We start from the raw sequence: 15039 nt of genomic DNA, 5'->3' as shown, positions 1-15039 counted from the left end.
TCGGAAGTGAGCCTTTGTTGTACTGCAATTTATTTAAAGATTCATGATGTTACACAGATGAGTGAGATTATAAAAAAATGTTGGTAAGAGATTTTAAGAAGATTGAAATGGAGCCAGGAAGCAAATCAGGCAATATTTAGTGAAATACCAGATCAGAATCTGGCAAAGTGGACTGCCCAAGTGTAATAGCAGTCCTCACATATGATTATCCATACAGTGAAATTTAGGTAAAAATATCCCCATTAAAATCAAATAACACATGAAACCAGTAAATAATCAGTCAAATACAGAACACTGGGAATGAACAAGCCAACACAAAAATGTATGGAATAAACTGAAGTGCAGACAAATAAAGTAAAAGAGACAAAAGTACTGATGTTAATTCAAAGCATCAACTGTGACAGAGAAGCCCAGACAGGTGACCAAAGCAGACTGACCCCAGCAATATAAGGCCAGGGAAATTTTAACTTGCAGAATAAAAAAGAGGAACTGATTCTGATATAAGGTCACTAACCTTACTGTTAACTATATTTGTATCTCCACAGACACTGTCTGAACAGCTGTTTATTTCTGTTTTTATTTCAGATTTCTGGCAACTACAGCATTTCACTTCTGTTCTCTTTTCTTTTGTCATGGGTAAAGATTTTCTTTTTTTTTAATTAATGCCTGGGTGTTGCTGAACAGGCTGTATTTATTGACGATCCCAAACTGTGTTGAGAATAGGCTGCTTTCTTGAATTGCTTTAGCATGTATGATGAAGGTACTCCCAAAAGTGCTATTAAATAAAGAATTTCAGGATATTGACCCCACAATGATGAATGTGTGGCCATATGTTTCCAAGTCAAGATAAATGTGGCTTCAAGGGGAACTTAAGGCTTGATGTCCTAGGTTGTAGAAGTCACTGATTTGGTTGCTGCTGATATAATAGCAATGTTTAAGAGGCATTTTGACAGGCACATGAACAGGCAGGGATTTGAGGGATACAGATCACGTGCAAGCAGATATGCAGTTTAAATTGGCATCAGACAGAGACATTGTGGGCCATATGGCCTGTTCCTGTGCAGTACTGTTCAATATTCTATGCTGTTGAGGAAGCAGGTTGCGTAATACAGCTTTGACAATGCATGCTGCAGCCAAGTTCTGCAGGTGGAGGAGAATTGTATTTTTATGATGGTGGAAAGGATGTCAATCAAGTGGATTGTTTAGCCCTGAATGGCGCCATCAGCTCATTCTTTCGATCATGTTCCCCAGGATGCAGCTAGTTCAGCTGATTGTAGTACCACCAGGACATTCTTGGAGATAGTCTTCAAAAGTACTTCTTTCAAATACTATCCTCATCAAAAGGGTTTGTATTCAACAGTGGATGTCCTTACATCTGTTTGACCTGAAGCCATGAGACCTCATGTGCTCTAAACTCTAATATTGAGAACACTCATTACACTCCTCCCTACTTCTGATAGGAACTGGATGATAAGAGAGGAGTACTGGCCAAACAAAAGCAATTATGTAAGACAAATGTGATAATATCAAGCTATTGCTCAACTTATCAAACAATTTTTGCATGTCCCCAAATCTTGCAGAGGGAACTCTGCAAGGCAATTATACTAGATGTGCCTTTGTTATCTGAGGCTGATACCTTGGTGGATGGTCATTTGGTTTTGTTCTTTTTTTTTCATTGCTGTTTGATAAAACTGAGTGGTTTACAACTCAGGACCACATCCATGCTAAACTGCAGAAACAGAGTGCTATAAATATCAATTACATTGCTGTGTGTCACAGGTCACACATCACCAGACCCAGTACATGCAGCAGGTTTGTGTGATTGTCCTTAAGGGATTTTAGAACAGTCCAGCAGTCACTCAGCAATACTGATAATAGCTTTTACTTATTCCACATTTATATACATTCGACAGCTACCTAGATGGGATTTCAACTTGTGTTTCTAGATCATTAATTACACTTCCAGATTTGTAGTTCAGTAACCTAAGCACTGTTCTACATTCCCCTGCCTGAAATCAATGGCAACACTGGGTGACTTTTGGGCTGGAGAAGAATTTTAGTTAAGAAGAGGTCATCAGTGGCTTGTAATGAGAAGCTAATTCACATAATAAAATCTCACCAGATAGGTTGTTCCAAATAGGATTCCAACCAGAATTTGGCACACGCCAATCAGGCAAATTGGGTTACGTTACTCCAATAAGTTTGATTCCGTTTTTAGTTATTCTTATAAGTAGTTCTCAACATTGTGGTAAATATACATTCCATACAATGAAACATAACAAGAAGTTTGGGTAACAACATTCTGATATGTATTAATGAACAAATACATTTGACCCTAAGATACTTGTACTAATCTAAAAATGGGAGAGGTTTCAAAGGTAATGATAATCCATCTAAGGTTCTTGCCATATCCAAATTATTATAATATGCATACCATGAGCTAAAGCAGATCTCCATTAAGCATTGTGAAAAATTAGCTTAAATGTATCCAGCTTGTTGTGAGATGACAATTTTTTGGAGGACCAGAAGAAGCCAGAAAAATCTTTTGAAAGGAGGCATAACTGGCTTTGACTGATTAGTTTCCAGTGATTCCTTAAAGGAAAATGTCAGGAGGAACTGAATGAATATTCACTTTACATTTTTGATTATTTCTCTGTAAAAACTGCAGTCATAGTCCTACATTCAGTATACAGTAGAATATGCATTTTCAGACAAGCAGATGGACTGGGTACCCATTCACAGGTCTGTGCACTTATCAAATCAGATGGCAAACAGTTATGCAAGTTCTCCTATTTTATCTAATCATCAGTTTCTCAAGTGAGAAACTGACATCCAGCAGTACTAAATCCTCCTCAAGATCTCCAAAAGAATAAAATCTCATAACTAAGCTTTCAAGAAAAAGTACTTGGTTGAAAACTCTCAAACATTTAAATCAATTCTATTGCAAATTCAAATCAAGAAGTTAAGACATGGTCTTAAATGAAAGAGGTTAACTCATCAACCTCTGTTCAGTTATTGTTTGCAAAGGACTTTGTAGCACCATGCCCAAATATTCCTTCGTAATTAAAGGCACGCACTCATATGAACTAATCAAATTTTTGCAATATGGACAAATTAATTTTTACTCCACTACTTGCCATGTTATTAATTTAAAAATTCTGATGTTCTAATTGGCTCATGGTTACTATGCTGCTGCTATCTGAGATATTTGAAACAATTAGAATGGATGAAATTGAATTGTCACAGGATAATAGACATTATCATTGATGTACAGTTAGCTAGAAACTCACCTATGAAAAATGTTCAAATCAACTATAAGAAGCCATTACTTTGAAAGCATGTTTTATAATGTACAATAGAGAAATATGGGTGTATGAACTATTTTATCTATAACGCACTTAGTTGGTATCACTGGAAAGCATAATTCTTCAAACCTGTAAACTTCCAATCAGAGGAGGTCATGCAAGATCCTTGCTTGCTACTTCACCAACCTTCTTCCACCACACATCAAACAAATATGTTTGACAACATTCCAATCTACCAGAGGAAAATGGCTTTTTAAAAGCTCCCTGTATAATGCCCGACAGCTGAGAACCAGTCTGTTCCACAGAGATTCTTAAAAGTTTGCAATCATTCAGTTGCTTCCACAGAAGTCAATTTAATCCATCAACATGAGTTTCTTCAACTTTTGCCGGGCCTCCTTTCTGCAATCAGAATGACTTTGTTCTTCTCTAATGTGCATATAAAATGCTCATCCAAACATATAAATAATCCTGTCTCCAGTACTAGAATGGGATCAAAAGAAAACAGCATGGCCAAACATGTCAATTTTGCTGAATTTGCAGGATTTTCAGGGTCTCTGTGTCCAAATTTATTTACATTAAATGTTGTACTAATGCCATGCTGAAGCATATCTTTAAAATATCTGCTCACCAGACATTGATTTAAACTGGTATAAAAATAGTAAATCATAAAAATAGAAAACAGAAGCTAAAGAAAGATAACTTTTAATCAAAGGCTAATTATGCTTTCAAAGAGGTCTCAGGCACGTTCAGTTTCTGGAATGTTCTCATCTGAAAAAAGTATCCACAGGCACCGATGCCAAATTGTAGCCAATTCTGTTTTCCAAATGTTTCTAAATATTAAAGTACTTGAGAAACTGTCACTATTATTTTAGCAGAATGAAGATATAATCACTTTGAAACAAATCACTTCAGAAGAAGTAAGATATGGGGGCAGAATTTTCCATCTTAGGCAACTTGAAGTTCTGCACCTCCAGTTCATAATTATGTGGCCATTTATTTAAATCAAAGTCCGATCAAGCTGTAGGGCTGTTGAAGCTAGATTTGGGTTCTTAAATTTAAATCCTAGCCTTAGTAATTGATTTGCACTCATAGGAAAAGGACAATTTGCTTTGGTATTGATAGGCTAACAATTAGATAAGATTAAAGACAATGAAAAAGGTAATGGAGAAGAAATAAAAATAAACAAACATTATATATTTGTTCTGGAAAAATCATATCAACCAGCATGGAATGGTTTAGAACTAAGGATGAAGAAAACAACAAAGGTAGATTGGTAAATTGAGATTCTGTTAGGCATACTGGAAATTTAATTTCCTATGGACAAGTGGTGTGATATATCTGGATAACTGTATAATGATGAAAATATACCATTTATGAAAAGTTGTATTTCTCAGAATCAATCATAAATTGGTATTTCACATTCTATTATAATAATGTGCTTTATTACAGAGAAAATAATATGGAAACTGTTAGATAAAGTACTTTTCAAACAGGGTATTATAGATGAAAACCAAAATGATTCTATAAAATTTTCTAGTCATTTCACATTAAAACTACTACCAGAGATATTGCTCTTTGAAACTAAGAGTATAAAAGTTGTTTCTTCAGCATGGGGACAACAAAGCCAAATGTTTGGGAATGTTCATTTTCCTGTAATTAAACCTAAACATTCATGTACAGCCTGATCTTCATCTAGCTGCTTTTCTGTTTCAATCATTTAATGTCACTTTTTTTCAAGCTTTGATCGAAATAATGCAAGCACATTACTACCATTGACTGACAGCACAGAAATATCATCTACATTACAAAATGAAGCACTTAACTGGACCCCATACAATTAATATGATAATATACAATATACAGCTATTGGTTGATTTCAAAGGTCAATGCACAAGTGTTTAAAATGATTTACAATAAAGATTTCCTCTTAAGTCATAGATCATGTAGTTATAATTCACATAATTATTCCAACTAACACCAGGTTTGTACAAACAATAAATGGTTGTTACTCAAGTACAAATATGGATCATATATAACCATTTTTATAACCACAGACCCATGTATTAGATGTTGAACTATATTTTTAAGTTGCACATTTGCTACCAATAAACATTTTAGTCTAGAAGGGTACAAAAGGGCATGTATAATGCAAGTTCCACATACATTATGCTGTCATCATGCCTGAACACCAAGCATTGGACCACAGTCCCTTTGCAATACTAGGTTGCCTATTTATTGCTATTCGGAGCTTAAAGGATGAGTCAACAAGAGTTACGCGAATTTTGAAGCCAAATTCTTTCAATTTATTTCCAATAAGAGCCAACTATTTCACTTGAGAGGAACTGACACAATCTTTACAATCAGCTAGGAGACATCAACCCACCTGATAGTTCTGTAGAAACTCAGATTTCAGAGAAGAGGAAAGTGCTTGAGTGCATTGTTCTACTGATAACATTCCATTAGCTCTTCATTTTTGTGAATTATTATTAACTTTAAAACAATGATATTGCAGTTGATCTTAGTAAAATTCCATGCATTTTACCTGGTCCCATATTTCATCAAATTAGCAACACATCTGAGAAATAGTTTAATCACAAAATTTATCCAAACTTCACAAGAAGCCTTTCGCTCAAAGCTTTCAACAAATAATGGAACTGAATTATAACAGAAGCATGGACTTACCTAAAACACCAAGCCGATAGTTGACTGTGATGACTATGACATTGCCATAACTCGCCAGTACGCTTCCATCGAATATATTTCCTGTGCCTTCCATGTATGATGCACCATGGATGAAGACCATAACAGGTTTTGGTCCACTATCACGAATATCTGAAAAATGAGATACATATCAAACATTTTGTAAAGCTACTTATGTCATAATTATTAATTTGGGTATTCTTTAAAAAATCAAAGTTTAAATGACAAATTAAGATTCTCAAGCAAATCTTTTGAGTTGATTGTTTTACTGCTAATAAGTGATTTGAATTAATATTATTCAAGATTGCAGCAGATTTAAGGGCTAAAAACATAACTCCATCGAGCAGGTGGTACAAACATGCTACTTTTAGCTATAAATAACTTGAGCAAAAGAAAAATTACAAGATTTGAAATTTGATTGGATTTGACCAGAGGAGAGGAGTGAGTTTGAAGGACCCTCTGTTTTTGTGATATTGTTGTCTGTTTATTGCCATCAGATAAGATTCAATTTCTTATCTGAAAGTCAGTGAAGAAAAAGTGAGAGCTAATTTGTTATTAAAAATCAAAAAGATATCAGGTTACTTTATCCAGAGTGCTAGAATTCAAAGTAGCTAATGACTGAGTGAAGTTAATGGAAACCTTCATCTTCCTGGTCAAACACACAGAAATGGGTGAATACTCTGAAGAAATCAGGAGACAAATGTCGAGATTAATAGTAATGTCAAGCTTGATCTATTTAATGAAAGATAATGATGTCACTTCAACATCTAAAATAACAGTAAGAACTTTTTTTCTCCTAGTATTCAGAATTCCCAGAAGTGTGACAGGAAGAAGTTTGATCCATTTGAAGAATGTCACTTGAAAAGACTGCACAAATTTTTGAGAAATCAAGAACAACCAACCATTTGGGGCTGGGCCAAATGCAACCTACTATTTTTACCCCTATGGCCATGATGTTGAAGCAGAAACTGCTATATTCTATGTACCTAATGAGGGGCAACATGGAAAACTGGATAACTTTCTGTTAGTTGAAGTGGAAGGAAACACAATAAGACAGTGAACAAGGTGAATGGATAAGATCAAAATGATTGTTATTAAGTCTCCGTAGCAGCTTTAGCATGTGGCTGTTAATAGTTTGCCTTGAAGAGAGCTAGTTTCTCCAGAAGTTGACAATGAGTTGATGGCATTCTTCCTAAAGACTGACACACAGAATATATGACAATAGTGCAAAAGAGTCAAGTTTCCTGATCGTAGAATAATCACTTCCAACCTACTCATCTACTGTTGAAGGCTTCATTAACGTTAGTTTGTCCATAAGCATTTCAAATTAAGATCTTTGACCTTAAATATTAATTGTGCCTCTCTTTCCACAGACGCAGTCTACTCTATTGAGTGTTTCCAGCATTTTCTGATTTTTTTTCATATTAATGGGAACGTTGTTCATGAACCAACAAATCAAGTGTGGATGACTAAGAGTGATTTATAAGAGCGATAAAGTAAATTTACTAGTACATTAAAATGTAAACCAGATGGACAATGAACTTCATTTTATTTTTCACCAGTGATATTTCAACCAAATAAAAAGGTGGCAAAAATTTATTGAAACAATATTGATTTCCAACATCTACACCTTGGAATTCATTTATGCATTAATTATAAAAAGAATACCAATTGTGAGACTTATTAGATAATTCATCACAAGGTTTCATGTTTGATGTTTGGTATTACATTATAACATGGATAACCACTCATATTATACCTAACAAAATGACAATATGCCAATAAATGTCTCTGCATATGCAGCAGGGCATCTATTGCTATCCACATGTTAAAGTAGAGGAAATTCTATGTCAATGGGCTGAGTGGCCTTCTTCCTTGCTATATCCTTTCTGATTCAAATAAATAAAAACAGAAAATACTGGAAACACTCAGCAAATCCAACAGCATTTGTGAAAAGAAAACAAAGTTGAGGTTGCAGGTTGAAGAACAGTGGAGTGCAACTCAAAGAGAAACTCAAAAGTTGGATAAGCAAAGAGACCATACTAGATATAAGGCTGGATCATAAATTGCACTCAAGGCAGGGAAACACATATGTACTAATATGTGAATTCACAGATCAGCAGGTTACCACCGGTCAACAGAGAATGGGGTCAATGGCACTGTGAAATCTTGTGCAGGTGAACATGGAGGTTGAGATATTTTAAGTAAATTGAGGCATGTAGGCCAGCTAAGGAAGCAAGAGAGAGTCAATTCAACAGTAATGAAGCAATAAACCCCTATTTCATAGTGTGGCAAGGGGGCAACAGAGGATATTTGGGTGGTGATGTTGGGGAAGAGATAAAGTTGAAGAGATGGAAGAAAGCACCTGTATGTCCCTGTGAATACAGCAGTTGCAAGAGAAGAAAACCTCAATGGAGTCAAGCAGTACACAAAGGTTCAGTATGTCTTTATTCAGCCTGGGGTGGCAGCTGACATGTTTACAGGACCAACAGCACTAGCAGAAGCATAAAAATATGGCTTTAATTTAGCCTTATATTAAAGGGGAGAGAATTTTTTGCACTGGATTTTGATATTAGATAGGTAGCTGGAGAATCTGCATCCTTACTTCCACGTTTTGATCAGAGGGTATGTGTGGAAAGGGGATAAGGGAAACCAAAAACAGAATTCACAGCTTTAACTGTGAAGATTATGCAAAAGAGAAAAGCATTGGGTGCAATGTAGTGACTGCATTGCAACAGTTATGGAGGAACCAGGAGGTATCAATAACTTGAAGATGGAGTGCAGAAGAAAGATTATAGCAGGATACCATTGGCCAGGTGACTGGAAAGTTTGATGAGTGGCATAAAATAGTGAGGACAGAGCCCCAATTCTTGATCAGTCATCGAGAATCTGTTCTTTGTTTAAAACTTGCCAATATTTCCTTTCTCTTTTGAAAGCCAGATAATATTTAAATGGATGTGATAACTTCATGATGGGTCAAGTGACGAGCCATTTAAGTGCACACATTGACATTGACTGTTGGTGGTGATCAAGACCACCAGCACTATAAAAAATATCATAAGGTGTATTCATAAAATCTGTGTGATTTGTGATCTATACCTGTTGTATCTGATAAGTTATTAGATTCTGCTATGAATCAGAATTACAACTAAAGTGGAATTTGTTTAGTTAAGAGGTACTACAAAGACAGACAGCAACATTTATTCTTTCAACACAATGGCACAAAGCACAGGCTTCATCGTGTTAATTAGAAGATTGGTCCTCATCCAAATCCATGTTCCAACCTCTTTACAACTACTGTACAACTGTGGAGATCTTTGCTTGAGAAGCATTTAAATTTGAATCTATTTGTTTTTACGAGCAATAATGTTTCGTAGATATTCTAGCCAAAAAGTATGTGTATATTGCTGTGTCAAAAGATAAAAGACCAAATACAATCAGTTTGGCTTCAGTATCCGGAAAATACAAATAATTATAAGGCATGCATTAATACAAACAGAAAAATAACAATTTTTTACATGTTAAATCATATGTTTTTTTGAATTGATACCATGGTTAAAATTCCCACATATATCAACAAAAATATGACTTTAAAAATGCATCGTTTCAATAATGTTTTGTTGCTTCATTGAAAACTGCTATGGTCAAATACTTGGGAAAAATCACATTTAAGCATTGAAGTGATAAAATGTCAACAATAATTAAGTCAAAAAGGCTGAAAATTAAGTGCTTAAAATCTGCACTTAAAATTGTATTAAAAATATATTTTAGAAGGGAGGAAAAAACTTAGACAATCATCGTCATGCATATTGGTTTGGCGACAAAAAATACCTTCATCTTCTGCGCCATCATTATCACCTAAATCATCAGCCTGTTTCTTTGCAAGGGGACCTAGGATTAAAAATGAAGAAAATGGAGGGAAAAAAAAAGAGAATTCAAGAACATACATGACTTCAGAAAATCTAGAAAATATCATTTTAAAACATTCTTGAAAATTGAAATGTAAGATTTCATATATTTGAAAAATAGCAACTGTACAAAATATCTAAAAATGTATAAAGGATAAAAATCCCTGAAATACATTTCATATCTAAAATTTATTAAGTTAGAGCAAAAGCTTTAAGCAAATTTGTCTAGAAAGAATTCTGTATCAATTACAAAAAACAAAACAATATCTATATACCCACCATTTCAAGAAAAGAGAAAAAATACTTCAGCTCTTGTTAATAAATGATCAACCCATTAGATAGGTGGCAAATTTAAAAGTGCCAAATCCCTTTCACAGTGATCAAATATTTACTGGAGGTTTCATTCAGGAGTTGGAGTAATATGCTTTTGAATGTCTTTTGAATTCATATCACAAAATACAAAAAAGTGGCAAAAATTGGTAAGAAAAGAATTTGAGGGACACTATACAAAACAAGGAGTTTCAAAGTCATCAATTCCAGTGAATTCTGCATTCCAAAGATAGCACCAATGGGCAGCATTTTTTGTTTGGATGATTATCTACATTTGGCAATCCTAAAATATTGCTTCAATATCATACTGCAACAAGAACTTAGACTGCAACACTAATTCAGGTCAAAAGTTACATAACTGGCAAATTTTATCTATCATAAAAATGCATAGAGGCTTCTAAATATTATAGACGATATCAATAAAATGCTGACATTTTTTAAAATTGTACACCTTCTATAGGTATGCATTTATATGGGATAGCGATTGCACAGTTGATTGGTTGAATATGGCAGTGCCTTTCTAGGTTTTTAAACCTGGTTGGATCACTCAACATGTAACATTTTCTCAGCAGTAAACTACTGAAAATACAGTATTTTTAATTTCTTCCTTTTGTTTCAGTAAATCATTTCAGATATTATCTATATAAAAAACTTTAAGTAGCAGGAAGTTAAAACTTATGCTTGAAGCTCATTCCTTACTGTAGAAGAACACGCATTCATATTATTTAGCGGTGAAAGTAAAACATTTATAGACTTTTTTTTATGCAGCCAGAACAGCAAAATGTACCAAACACCACCAACAAGCATCACAGTGTCATGCGAGTTCCAATGGAAACAATCACCGTGTCCAGAATTACTGTACAATAACACCAAACTTACACAAAATCCTTTCAACAACAGAGAACTGCTCATGCTGGGTAAGAATGTTAATGATTTCTCCATGCATTGCAAAGAAGCACAATTAGGAACAATGGACATGGAGGATAAAGATAAATTACACAATACAAATACTAAAAATCAGACCATGAATTTAATATTTTCTTCTTGAAGACATTTTCCAGCTATTGTATAATTTACTGTTACCCTAATGAATGAAATTTGACTCTAGCATGGTATTTCAATATTGTCATCTATTGCATCATTACTTATGAAAAGATAACAATTCAGTGCAGTGCAAGGGAACACTTAAATGATAGACGCACCAAATTCAAGACTATATAAGTTTTATTTTTAGAAATACATGTGTAGTTTCTCAAAATGAAAGTGTCTACTGCAATATTTTCTGCCAAATAAATAATACTGATATTTTGATCAATACTAAACCTAATAAAACTTGATTATTCATTTAATAAAAAAACTTAAGTAGTAAAAAAAAGCCTAAAACTAGAAATTAGATTTCCTTGCAAGTGCTTTGACACAAGCACTTGTCCAAGATTTGTATTACAAGTTGCAGTTTCCTAAAACAAAATCCTCTTCTTTGGCACAAGAAATCAAAATGTGTAAGCAATACAAACTTAACTCTAACCTTCAAACTGATGTAATGTACAGTCATATTGAGATGTATCCACAATTTACTGTCCAGCCAATTCAGAATAAATTAGATATCATGCCAGTTGAGATCCTTTCCTGCCCAATTTCTGAGCCTTTTTTTCTGTTTTAAGATTCAGTTACTGCTAATAGTGGTGAGCATAAAAACATCTGACATTCGTTTTCTGATATTTCAAATCCAGCTAAAACTTCTGAGCATTTGCCCATTTTTTTTTCAAGGGCACTTTGGGCAGAATAACTGAGAGTGCTCCCCAGAACATTACCAAAGTTCTTCAACAACGCTAATTAGTAAAACTGAAAATACCATCACCATATTCTTAGAATGCTAAATGTGTTGGATGTAACTGCAAACAAGCACATTTTCAACTCATCCATAAGTATATCACATGAAATCTACAGACATATATTTCCAGGTGCATCCTGCTTTCATATCTTGAAAAATATATTTTTGTAGCGGTTGCTACCGCAGAATAAAACAAGACTCTACTCGGAGGATTGCCAAACAGAACTGGTTTATTTTCCCGCCTTGCGCGGGCCCTTTAAGGGAGAATGTTCCCGCCCAAAACAACCGGCAATGACGTAAGTCCTACGTCATCAGGACTTTCCCGCGCGCGGGTTCTCCCCGTCGCTCGGAAAGACGAGGCTTGCCGCCATCTTGGGCCTCGTCGCTCCGACGCCGCGCGACCCGACTGCTGAGCCAGTTCGCCCGACTAGACGGTGAGTCGCCACACAACCCCCCCCAGAACCGGCGAGACAGTCCCCAAGGTCCGTGGGCTGTGCCAGCTGCCGCTTAGGGGGGCGGCCTCTGCGTCGCGGCGTGGCAACCTCGACAGGCTGTTGCAGTTCCAAATGGGCCGGTTTGAGGCGGTCCACCATGAAAACCTGTTCCCTGCCTCCAATGTCCAAAATAAAAGTGGATCCGTTATTCCGTATGACTCGGAACGGTCCCTCATATGGTCATTGCAATGGCGCCCGAGGTGTGCCCCTGCGAACGAAAACAAACTTACAGTCCGTAGTTCCTGGGCTGGCAGGATGGGGCTTGACCGTGCCGTGAGGTGGGAATCGGGGCCAAGGCGCCAAGCTTCTTGCGCAGTCTTTGTAGGACTGCTGGGGGTTGTTCCCCTTGGTCCCGAAGGGCAGGTATGAAATCCCCGGGGACAACTAGTGGCGCCCCGTATACAAGCTCAGCTGACGAAAGTGCGGAGGTCTTCTTTGGGGGCAGTGCGTATGCCGAGCAGGACCCCAAGGCAGCTCGTCAACCCAGTTAGGACCCTTCAGGCGGGCCATCAAGGCCGATTTCAGATGGCGGTGAAAACGTTCCACCAACCCGTTTGATTGAGGATGGTAGGCCGTGGTGGTGTGCAGCTGCGTTCCTAGCAGGTTCGCTAATGCAGCCCAGAGACTGGAAGTGAATTGGGTGCCTCTGTCTGAAGTGATGTGGGTCGGAACGCCAAAACGTGAGACCCAAGTTGTGAGCAGCGCCTGGGCGCAGGAATCAGTTGTGATGTCAGTCAGGGGGGTTGCCTCAGGCCACCTCGTGAACCGGTCCACAATGGTAAGGAGGTACCGGGCTCCTCTTGAAACCGGCAGAGGGCCCATGAGGTCGACGTGTATGTGGTCGAACCTCCTACGGGTAGGCTCGAACTGCTGTGGTGGGACCTTGGTGTGTCGCTGAATTTTTGACGTCTGGCAGTGCGGACAAGTCCTGGCCCACTCACTGACCTGTTTGCGCAGGCTATGCCAGACAAACTTGCTGGTGACCAGTCGGACAGTAGATCTGATGGACGGGTGCGCCAACCCATGTACCGAGTCAAAAACGCGTCTCCGCCAGGCTGCAGGGACTATAGGGCGGGGCTGACCAGTCACAATGTCGCAAAGTAGGGTCCGCTGACCTGGACCAACCAAGAAATCTCGGAGCTGCAGACCCGAGACTGCGGTTCTATAGCTGGGCAGTTCGTTGTCGGCTTGCTGTGCGTCAGCTAGGGCCGTGTAGTCGACACCCAAGGATAGGTTGTGGATGGTTGGTCTGGAAAGTGCATCAGCAACGACATTATCCTTTCCGGAGACATGTTGGATGTCAGTTGTGAACTCGGAAATGTAGGATAAATGTCTCTGCTGACGAGCTGACCAGGGATCGGAGACTTTGGAGAAGGCAAAGGACAGAGGCTTATGATCAGTGAAAGCAGTGAAAGGCCTGCCTTCTAGAAAGTATCGGAAATGCCGGACCGCCAGATACAGCGCTAGAAGTTCCCGATCAAAAGCGCTGTACTTCAGTTCGGGCGGTCTCAGGTGCTTGCTGAAAAATGCCAAGGGTTGCCAGCGGCCTTCGAGTAGCTGTTCCAGTACCCCACCCACCGCAGTGTTGGACGCGTCTACCGTGAGGGCAGTCGGGACGTCAGTCCTGGGGTGTACCAGCATCGTGGCGTCTGCCAGGGCGTCTTTGGCCTTAACGAAAGCAGCCGCAGCCTCGTCAGTCCAGGTGATGTCCTTGCCCTTACCAGCCAGCAGCGAGAACAGAGGGCGCATGATACAGGCTGCTGCAGGGATGAAACGATGGTAAAAGTTGACCATCCCAAGGAATTCCTGTAGGCCTTTGACTGTGTCGGGGCGGGCAAAATGGCGGATAGCATCCACCTTGGCGGGTAGGGGTGTTGCCCCGTCGCTGGTGATTTTGTGGCCAAGGAAATCGATAGAGTCAAGTCCGAATTGGCACTTGGACGGGTTGATCGTGAGGCCGAAATCGCGGAGGCGGGAATACAGCTGGCGGAGGTGGGAAAGGTGTTCCTGGTGGTTGCGGCTGGCGATCAGTATGTCGTCCAAGTAAATGAACACGAAGTCCAGGTCTCGGCCTACCGCGTCCATCAGCCGCTGGAAGGTCTGCGCGGCGTTCTTAAGGCCGAACGGCATCCGAAGGAATTCGAACAGGCCGAATGGGGTGATAATCGCAGTTTTGGGGACGTCATCCGGATGGACCGGGATTTGGTGGTATCCCCTAACGAGGTCCATTTTGGAAAAGATGCGGGCCCCGTGTAAGTTCGCTGCGAAGTCCTGGATGTGAGGGATGGGATAGCAGTCCGGGGTGGTGGCGTCATTCAGCCTGCGGTAGTCGCCGCAGGGCCTCCACCCTCCGGTGGCTTTGGGGACCATGTGCAGGGGGGAGGCCCAGGGGCTGTCTGACCTGCGAACAATCCCCAGCTCCTCCATGTGACGGAACTCTTCCTTTGCCAGGCGGAACTTGTCTGGAGGTA

General features: G+C 38.7%; 1 protein-coding gene across 13 annotated transcripts in view; it reads right to left on the bottom strand.

Moving 5' to 3' along the window:
• nlgn1 (neuroligin 1) overlaps positions 1-15039 on the bottom strand; it is a 413916-nt gene that overhangs the window by 353443 nt on the left and 45434 nt on the right. For 4 of the 13 annotated variants that reach the window (XM_052017665.1, XM_052017668.1, XM_052017666.1 and 1 more), the window contains 2 exons: positions 9837-9896; positions 5988-6137 (listed from right to left, as the gene is read on the bottom strand). In XM_052017665.1, the coding sequence (XP_051873625.1) occupies positions 5988-6137; positions 9837-9896 (210 nt within the window). Of the gene's footprint in view, positions 1-5987; positions 6138-8811; positions 8826-9836; positions 9897-15039 lie in introns of all 13 variants that reach the window. The other 9 variants (XM_052017667.1, XM_052017677.1, XM_052017669.1 and 6 more) reach the window with 5 other exon arrangements.

The sequence above is a fragment of the Pristis pectinata genome, chromosome 6 (assembly GCF_009764475.1).
Source record: "Pristis pectinata isolate sPriPec2 chromosome 6, sPriPec2.1.pri, whole genome shotgun sequence".
Lineage (NCBI taxonomy): Eukaryota > Metazoa > Chordata > Chondrichthyes > Rhinopristiformes > Pristidae > Pristis > Pristis pectinata.
This window is presented reverse-complemented; position numbering and strand designations above follow the sequence as displayed.